Source organism: Falco cherrug, chromosome Z (genome assembly GCF_023634085.1).
Source record: "Falco cherrug isolate bFalChe1 chromosome Z, bFalChe1.pri, whole genome shotgun sequence".
NCBI lineage: Eukaryota > Metazoa > Chordata > Aves > Falconiformes > Falconidae > Falco > Falco cherrug.
In genome coordinates this window covers 84,724,985-84,734,911 of record NC_073720.1, presented here as the reverse complement: position 1 = coordinate 84,734,911, position 9,927 = coordinate 84,724,985, and the positions used below count along the sequence as shown (strand labels likewise).

At 41.3% G+C, this 9,927-nt stretch overlaps 1 protein-coding gene across 1 annotated transcript in view; it reads left to right on the top strand.

Annotated features, from left to right (window-relative positions):
* Positions 1-31: 31 nt before the first annotated feature.
* The window catches only part of MSH3 (mutS homolog 3), a 113,223-nt gene continuing 103,327 nt past the window's right edge, over positions 32-9,927 (top strand). Inside the window, exons 1-6 of the mRNA XM_055699760.1 lie at positions 32-207; positions 1,931-2,054; positions 3,077-3,300; positions 6,803-7,015; positions 8,320-8,436; positions 9,182-9,301. Coding sequence (XP_055555735.1) covers positions 97-207; positions 1,931-2,054; positions 3,077-3,300; positions 6,803-7,015; positions 8,320-8,436; positions 9,182-9,301 — 909 coding nt within the window. The 5' untranslated portion in view covers positions 32-96. The remainder of the gene's footprint in view (positions 208-1,930; positions 2,055-3,076; positions 3,301-6,802; positions 7,016-8,319; positions 8,437-9,181; positions 9,302-9,927) is intronic.

Here is a 9,927-nt window from a genome sequence, read left to right as displayed (position 1 = left end):
TCTCCTGCGGCCCCGCCCTGCGCCTGCTGTCGCATCCGGCGGGGAAGGTGGTGCCAGTGCCCGCGGCCGGGCTCCGCCATCGCTGCCGCCATTGCCATGCCGCGGGGGCGGCGGCGGGAACGCGGCGGCGGGGGGCAGCAGCTGGTGCTGAGCAGGTTCTTCGGAGCGGCGGGGAGCGGCGGGGAGCAGGGTGCCGCCCGGCAGACGGTGCGCCCGGGGCGGTGGCGGTTGGGGCTCAGGGCGCCTGAAGGGCGAGGGGCCGGGCCGCAGGGGCCCTCAGGTCCTGTCACCTCTTGATGGTGGCGAAGGGCCCTCGGGCCTGTCTGGTTACCTCGTGTCACTAAGTCGTGTCTGAAAGGGTGGCCCGAGCTGGCCACGGCCCCGCCGCGCCAGGTGCCCTGCGGTGGCCCCACCAACAGACGGGGCCTTCCAGTCACCGGTGCTTGCTGTAGCATCGTTGCCTTGTGTAACACGGTAGCGATACCTCGTTCTTCGGAAACAGCTAGGACATGCCCGCCTTGTTGGAACTGAGGCTTGGTAGGGGTTTGGCGTGCAAGTTTGGGTCACGGGCCTTAGCGCCTTTGCAGTCGTGTTGGACCCTCTGGCACAGGTTCTGCCGCCCGGCGTGCAGCGGGTTAAGCTCATGGCCCAGGTCGTGGTGGAGCTCGGGCAACTCTGCCTGCACTGTTAGGTGCAGGGCTGAGGGAGCCTGCAGCAATACGGCAGCTTCTCCATGCTGCTGCTGGGAAAAAATTGCTGTCTCAGCAACTGGATTTCATTCTGAGTTCATATTCTCCAGTCTCCCAGTAGTTTGTGTTTCTAGCCCTTTCTAGCCCCTGGGAACGCATGCTTTTCTCAGTTGTGTTTCAAATCAACCTTTTTTGTTACTTTTGGTCCAAATACATTACAAAAGGTGTGATTGTCCCTTTCTGTCCATGCAGAAAAATTGCTTTGTAATTAGTGTTGATCTGGTGGTATGTAATAGTGGATGTGGAAGGGAAACATTGCCATTCCTGTGGGCTGTGCATATGGATGCATTATGTAGAGGTTACCAGCTTATTGACTGAGGATAGAGTTCCTGCTTAGTTACAAGGAGATTGAATTTCCCAGTAATACACTTAAAACATCTTGAGATTACCATATGAATCGTGCATGCAAGCTGCTAAAAGCACCAGTTGTGTTTGTCTGCAGAGTGAAATGGTAGTGTGTTTATACGTTATTGCAGTTGCAAGTTACTTCTTTATATTTAGTCATATTTCTTACATTCTGTCAAACAGAAAACATCAGTGATGAAACAACATAAATTGATGAATTTTCTGTTTATGAAGTGTTAAAAGTACATGTGTCAAAAGCCATCTAAGGAGCACTAGTCAAAAGTACTGTATTCTATCCAAACTCAGGATGATGCTAGCTAGGTGTTTACAGATAGTTTAGGAAAATCTTTTAACGCTTTGGGGACGGTGTGGAGAAGACACTCTTCCATCATTGGGATGTAGGCTATAGGAAGCCGTGCTTTTCAGAGGTGAATAGCCAGTATCTGGCAAGAGGAGGGCTCTGAACTGTGGAAATGAGGATTTGCAGAAGAGATCTGATTCAGACACAGGGCAGTAGTGTGTGGTATGATGGGAGAGTCTGTTAAGTGCTGGTTCAGTTCTCTAGCTCTAAGCTGCCTTTTGAAGGTGTGGTAGCTGCAGGTGTTTCTTCTCTAGTGCAACAGCCAATTTCTTCACAGAATGCACTATCTCTTTTCGTGTTGTAGCCTTGAATGTTAGAGGAACTATTTTATTAGAAAAAAATGTAGATAGGTAAAATAGTTAGGGATTTAATATATTGTAAAGTCATTTTACGTTACCTCTTTATGTAATGATGGGTGCGTTATTTTCCTTTGTGGAGGATGGCAAAGAACTACTTTGTTTAATTTATGTTTCAGGCTTCTGAATTTGGCACAAAAAGGAGAAAATCAACTGAAAGCAATGAACCCTGTGAGAAGAAGACCAAGGCACAACAGATTACTCTAGAAGACATCTGTAATCCATTGAAGACTCAGGATAAAAGTGAGTTGACTGTAAACAAACCTTCAAGCATTTATACCCAATAAATAGTTTTTCATTGTCAAATGTAAAAAAAAAATGTTGGATACTTTAGGAAGTATCTCTTGAGTATAGCAGACATCTCTGAAGAGCCATTATGAGCATAATAGCTACACTTCTAAAGCACCTGTCTGTGGCTCAGAAGCTAGGTATTTGAGCCTTGCTCCAAAATTACTCTGCAAATCCCCTTCAGCTGACTCAGCTTTAACAGGTTGTTCAGTCAGTGAAGTCTGGATGCCCACGCAGAAATGCTGTAACTTCCCTTTCTGTGTTAATTATACAATCTGTCTTTTAGTCTCAGGCTGAAGCTTACTGACACCTGACAGCTCTGTAGAGTCTGCCCTTTGACTGGGATACCTAAAGACTACCTTAGAGTAAATACTTCTAATGCAGTGCTCTTAACTGCGAAATGGCAACCACTTAATTACAGTGAAAATGCCCATGCTCTATTTGGCTTTGAACCATGAATTAAAAAAGTTAATGGTGCTAGTAGAAAAAAAGTAATCACTGAATATAAAGTTCATTACACTTATAATTCATTGAAAAGAATTAGCCGCTATAATTTTTTTAAAGAGGGTGCTATATGCAGTTTTGTGGATATGATGAAGTATCACTCAGACACCATCAACTAGCAATACTACTCCTTAAAAACTGCTGAAAAAAATACCATGTCTGCCAATATTCTTAGCTAATTTTGTGGCTTTACAATTATCAGTCCAGAAAATAATTGTACTGCTTCTCCCATGTATGAAGAAGCATTTAAGTGAGGAGTATTGACTTTCCAGGGAAGTAACTAAGCTGATTACATGCATGGTTCGATCAGGCTGGCAGAAATAGTGCAATGGGAGAGGAGAGGAGAGGGAATGCAGGGAAGAGAGAGACGGAGCAAGCTGATTGTGTTCTCTGCTTACTGATGTCATTCTGGTAGACATTCTGTTTCAGCAAATAAGTTGCTAATATGTTTTTGTTGTGTGTTTTTACTGAAGAAGAACCTCTGAAGTGTGAAAAGCCTCGTATATGTTTGCAAACTCTAGACAGACTGAGAGAATTCTGCAGTGATTCAGACCAGCAGTGTAACAGAGTCCAGAAGGATAGTTCTCAGGAAAAGGAATCTCTGAGTTTGGAAAAATGTCCTGCTATTATTGGGAGAAGTTCAGAACTGAAAAACCATCTGCAATCTTGGGACAGTAGCCCAAAGGTTGCTCAGAAGGTATGTAGAGCTTTGATCCAGTGCTGTGTAGATTACTTCTTATGGCTTAAGGAAAGCAAGCTTTGGCACAAGATTCCTTTTGTGTTTTTGTATTCTGTCATGAAATAATGCAGCACGACCCAGTAGACCGGTGTTTGTATACAGATGTTTTCCTGGCAGTCTTAGCACAGTGAGCAGAATGCATCTTACAGCTCTTCTGTGATACCACTGAAAAAAATCAGTAATGAGCAGAAATGCTGGCAGTGTATCTTGTTACTGTGAACGAACCTATAATATCGTAATAACAAATGTTCAGTGTGTCCCTTTGCTCAGCTTTCTTTCAAGTTGTATGAGTTTTGATATGGGCTGTAAAATTCCTAACAGGCTTTCTTTGCAAATATATGATTCAGAATTATTACTGAAATGTAGCTTAATCCCCTTGTTTATAAAAAACCTTACTACTAAAGATACCACTTTTTTTTTTCCATCTGCAGAAGGTATGGATAGCTCCCTTGAAAATTATCATTATACCTATGATACACATCAATAACAGTGTAGTAGTGCTTTGTTTCCCATTTAATTATGGGGCTAATTAACATTAGTTAATTGGTTTGGTTTGGGCCAGCTTGCTCATTTTGAAGTATTCAGGTCCTAAAAGGCGTCTCTTGGCTTACTGTGGTGGCGGTGTGTTGGGACTCAACTGCTCTTTAACAAAGCTTTACATCTGGCTTTTTGAAGGAAGGAAGTTGTGTGAAAGGTTGTAAAAGTTGATTTGACTTTCCGTGTCTGAAGGTCATGACCTTAAACTGAGTTGTTTGAGTTGTGTGAACATGAGATCAATATAAGAATAATGAATTCAACAGCTTGTGGCAAGAGATTTCTGTTGTTATAAGGGATTGAGGATATGTAGATGTGGTCAGTTGGAGAACACAGAAAACTAATTCCTTCTCTGTCCCTCTTTCAAACCCTTGTCTGTCTGGAACTTCTTGATTTCTGATCCTTTGTCCGTGCAATTACATTGACATCAGATGCTGTCCCTGCTAGTTTAACCTGTAAATCATACTTCGGTGTGTCTCACAGGTGTTTGAGAACCAGTTCTAGATGCTGAAATTATGACATGTGTGTGTTCTAACACATGTACGTATTTGCAAAACGCATGGGAAGTATTTGGTGACTTTCTTTTCTGTAACACTGGAGACAGCACGTGGCTGGTATAGGCTGTCGGTTAAAAATGGGTGTGTTAAAGTAAGCACAGCAGAAGTGCACATTCGGTGAGCAAAGGAATGTGCAACTCTCCATCCACCAGGCTGTGGGCCTAAGATGGTTGGTTGTTTCTGCAGAATTCAGGGTTCTCTTTTGCTTTGAACAGATGTGTGTGTTGATTTTCCAGGTATCAGCTGGTGCAGTGTTTATGCCTTCCTATTCCAAAGTTGGTTTCCAGTGCACTAACACTGGTGTGCTTTTTATAGCAGTATTGCCACTGCATATTCATATGCTTAGGTGCTTGTTGCCAAAGAGCACTTGGGTCCAGTTGATCACACGTTGTCTGTGAGATGATGGCAGCTGTTAACTCTCCCTTCCTAGATCATGAGGAAGGTTGGCTTTAAGCGTGTGCAGAGAGATTCTGCAGGCAAGGTGTGTGTGAAGTGGGTGGTGAAACACTGGCTCAGGCTGCCTAGAGCAGCTGTGGGTGCCCCATCCCTGGCAGGGCGCAAGGCCAGGCTGGACGGGGCTGGGGGCAGCCTGGGCTGGGGGGGGGTGTCCCTGTCCATGCAGGGGGGGTGGGACTAGATGACCTTTAAAGGTCCCCTCCAACCCAAACCATTCTATGATACTATGAAAGTAAAAGTAAAGAGCAATTATTCCGTACTTAATATGCTCAGTAGGTAGTGAGGATTCATGACATACTTGACAGAGCATTGCTAGCATCTTTATAGGACACTTACTGAGTGGGCTGGCCAGGCAATCAGGTGAGGAAGGGCTGGCCTGCCATCCTTGGAGTGGCTTATCTTAGGTGTTTGTGTCTTGCTTTTTTCTGAGTTACAGCCTTTTTATGTGACTAATTTTCATCTAAATTCCTTAAGCAGCTAACTTACAGCCATTCAACTTCCTTGTGTGTTTTTACTACTTTTACTTTTGTGACCTTATTTCACATGCTTTTTCACAAGAGTTTTGTCTGTAAAATGAGATGCGGTCACGCTGCTTGGCTGGCACAGAGCTTGGATTGAAGACAGCTGAATCCTTAGGCTGAGGATTCTGCAGCTGAGACATTTAAGCTTTTGGGGCCATCTGAGTTCTAGGCATGGTACAGCTTTGTTTGTATTCGGCTATGTTGTCTATGGTGTCTGCTTGTCAAATAGGTCGTCCCTTGATTCTGTGCAATTCTGGGAATTTCACAATTTGCAGTTAACAGTACAGATAAGTCGTCTTTTTTTCCCCATTGTCTTCTACCTGCATTCTTTGTACATTCCCATGACTCAAAGTATATGATTTGCACTACCTCTGTGTTTCTTCTTCTGAGCTACCATTGCTCCTAAACAGTCTGTTGACTTCGTTCCTTGTAATCTAGATGGGACAATTGTTAGAAATGGAAGTTTACCATATTTAATTGCAGATACAGAAACTCACAGCACAACCTGCTCAATTGTGTTTTGTGTAGTCATACACTTTAAAAACTTGTGGAGAGTATTGTCTTTGTATTTCATCTTTTTAAATCACTTTTATGAGTACTTGGTGTTGATACAAGTGAGGAGGAATTTTGCTGTAAGTGAAGCGCATCTTATCAGTGTTGTTCACTGCACTTCTAAAAGACTGAATCCATCACCCTGCTTACAATAACGAACAAAACAAAGTTGCAGAGCTAAAGTTGCTTGGCTAACATAGGCTACACAATGTCACTGTAAATGATAAATTCCAAGAGAGTGGGCTCAAAGCCTTAACTGTTAAGCATTTTAGAAACTGTTATATAGATTTCGTGTGGTTAAGAATAAATTATTTTGGGAGGTTTGCTGAGCTTATGAAGGAAGGGTAGACTGGAGAAGAAATACAGTTTTGGTGCTTGAGACGATCAACTGAGACTCATACTGAATTGGGTTATTTCTTGATTTACTGTGGCGTTTTGGAACACCATTAATCTCTCTGTGGTGCAGTTTCTCATCTGTAAATTGGAGTAGTAATTCATCCTTATTTTTATATCTGACCGGTTTTGACTGCCCGGTCTTTGCAGCCTGTGTGCCTCTTGGTCTGTTTTGAGAGCTCATGATACCACAGGGATCTGATTTCAGCTGAGATGTGTGAGCACTGTGTTGAAGTTGACTAATTGATGTAATATCTTTGACTTCCATGACTTTTAATTCCAATTAAACTGTATTCTGTATATCCTACTTTAATAGTTTGGCTGCAGTTCTTGGGGCTATTTGATGCAAGAACAGCCTAGCTCTATGGTCTATGTGAGTCAAGGTCTGCAGGGGCGATGGATTTATTTGATGATTCCTAACTATACTTTTCCATCTTTTATTTACAGGAGGAGTTACATTGTGATCTTAGTCAGTTTTCTGCATCTCTGAAGTCTTATGAAAATACCCAATATACTTCAGATACAAACCTTAATAAGAGAACCAAAAGTATTTACACTCCACTAGAACTTCAATTCATAGAAATGAAGAAACGCTATAAGGATGCTGTTTTGTGTGTGGAATGTGGATACAAATATCGATTCTTTGGAGAAGATGCAGAGGTAATTTTTGCCAGGGTTATGGAAAGACACTTGTGTTGTGTTGGTGTCGTACTAGGGTCTGTGGCGATTCCCAGAAGTAAGGTTTTTGTGGGGCATAAATTTCGTAGGTTGTTTTTAGTACTCAAAATCAAGACAAAAAATCTGCATGCTTAAGTTGAAGACTATCCACTGTGCATATGCTTTCTACCACAATAGCATTTACGATTTTGTAATCATATGCTAGTGCTTGCTGTCCTGCATATGGGGAAATTAAGATGAGGTCATAGGGTAATTATTTGTCAGAGTTAAAACTGAAAAACTTTCAGAGGTGAATTTTCTATCGTGGCCTAAAACTCTACTAGGAGTATTTCAGTTTGGAAGACAGTGGAGTGAGTGCTGTAAAAGTAGATGCATATAGCTGGTATAGCCTGAGTGCAGAGACCATCTTGTATGCATGTTCAGATGCAGCACCTGTATGTGCCAGATCTGTAGGAACTGGAAAGTACTTTGCAACAAACATTATTTTAAAGTGATGGCTCATAAATGGTTCATAATGATATTTTTTTTTCATGATCTGTCCCAAAGTCATTGCTACCAGCCTTTGATCTGTGCTATTTCTACACTTGAGACCAGTGAGAAACTTTGCTTAGTTACTGGGAATTACTTATGATAATCAAATTTGTACTCTGTAATTTGTCTACTTGCTTACTGGTGCACTCACAGTCCAGAAACAGAAATACACTATCCAGGTACAGAATTCAGTGTTTGTCTGCAGTTCCTGTTCAAGACCACTCTCCCTAGTCATTGGGCAAAAAAGCAATTAGAGAGCGTACATTGTAATGTCACATTTTAACAAGTGTTGTTACTCTTTTTCTGTGAAGTATGTAGTTTCCACTGCTGTTTGATACTGATTTTTCAGTATTTTAATTGATTAGCTAGCTTAATACCATCTGTATAACCACAATTAAAATACCTCCATTCTTTTTGCATTTTTAGTGTTGTGAAAATTACTTGACCCTTTGTTGAACTGTGTTGCAGAATCTGTGTGTGTGGTGTAGGTGGTTTACGTCATGGTGGTAAAGATAAACATGCAGCGTAGTAATCTGGCACGTGAAGTCTGTGGTACTGAGGCCCCTGTTTGTGACCATGTGCTGGGACAGAAGGTGGAGAGGCCCAGCTCTCTGGGCTTTTTCCTGTAACATTTTCCTTTTGACACTGGAATTCTATTTGTAGTTGTGCATCAGTGTTGTCACAGAGATGAGCTCCTTTCCTTCAAAATGTCACAATTTAAACTATCGTCTGACTCTTCTTCTTGTACTTTGCAGATTGCAGCTAAAGAACTAAACATTTATTGTCATCAGGATCATAACTTTATGACTGCCAGTATACCGACTCACAGACTGTTTGTCCATGTGCGGCGACTTGTAGCAAAAGGATATAAGGTTATCCCTGGCTTTTATTAAATGGTGTTAAGGACAGAATAGCAGTGAAATAATTTACTGTACTAGTCTTGTTTCAGCTGAGGAGTGGGAAACTCATCGGCTGTTTTTGCAGTTAAAATGGCTAACTGTTTCAATTTTGCTGTTGTGATGAGCATCACAAAATTTAAGTAGATTCAATCTTATTTCATTTTACAAAAGGTATCTTTGTGTTTTCTAGAACAGTTCTTTCTCTTGGTTTTTATCAAGCCTTTGCATTTGATAGAAATACTTATATATCCTCTCTCTCTCTGTCTCATTCTTCCTCACATCCTTGTTTTTCTTATCCTAGCCCAGATGTTTTTTCTTTCTTTTCCTTCCTGTTGTTGATCCCTGTAATTTTGACTTTCTGTGATACCTCTTTTTTTTTTCTGCTTATGAGAAAAGGGCCTGTTGAATCTAAATTGATAGCAGCAACCGTTCTCTGGCAAGTGGTGAACTCTAGCAAAATTATTTCAAAATAGGATGGGAGAAGTTGAGAGGGCAGTTAGAAGTGGATAGAACATAAGAACAAGCGGTGCCTTATATCCTCAGTAGCAGGATCAATGCTAGCCTTTGCCCTTGCTGCTCAGCTTTAATGATGCATTTGCTGTTTGTACGTTTTAAAAGATCTCCAAATTTACAGAAGAATAATAAAAAATTACTTGTTTAAATAAATTATTTGTTATTAATCAAAGAGGTAATTTTGTTTCTTGCTGTGTGCCTGTAGGTTGGAGTGGTAAAACAAATGGAAACTGCAGCACTGAAGGCTGCTGGAGAAAATAAAAGCTCTCTCTTCAGCCGGAAACTGACTGCTCTCTACACTAAGTCTACACTTATTGGAGAAGATATCCTTTTCAAACAAGTTTGGTTTTGGACTATAATCTTCCATGTATGAGAGGCTGTAATTCTAGTATTACCAGCTAGATGAAACATGAGTAGCTAGCGGTTGACATAAGAGTGGCAGCAGGAAATAAAGTTCCTTTAATTTTAAGTTGTGGTAAACCGTGGTGCTGGGTTTATAAAGAATTTAATCTCTTCAGGGCTCTAGGTTTGTTGTGAAACAGCAGGGCCTGTGTTTACTGTAGTTGCTTTCTGAAGTCAGAGAGTGGACTTCCCAAGTCTACAGTGTTCTGTAGATCTTGTCTTCAGCTACCTGTTTGACCAAACTGAGAATGCATAACAATAGTGATTCAAGAGGGTGTGAAGGAAGAATTGATTGGTTTGGTTTAAGTGAAAAGAAGGTGATAAAATCAATGGACTATTGAAAATCTAGCTGGGTAACTGACCCCTGACTGTTAAAACAAAGGAAATGTGAAAATGAGATAGTGAAAATTTCAACCAGTGAAATTGTCTTAATTTCTTTTCTTCTGGTTTTTGTTTTCATATCTTCTGCATTATCTACATCATGTTTTTTCCTTTAGTATCTCAAACTAGTACTTACTAGATACCAAGAGCTAAAAAGATTGCTAGATT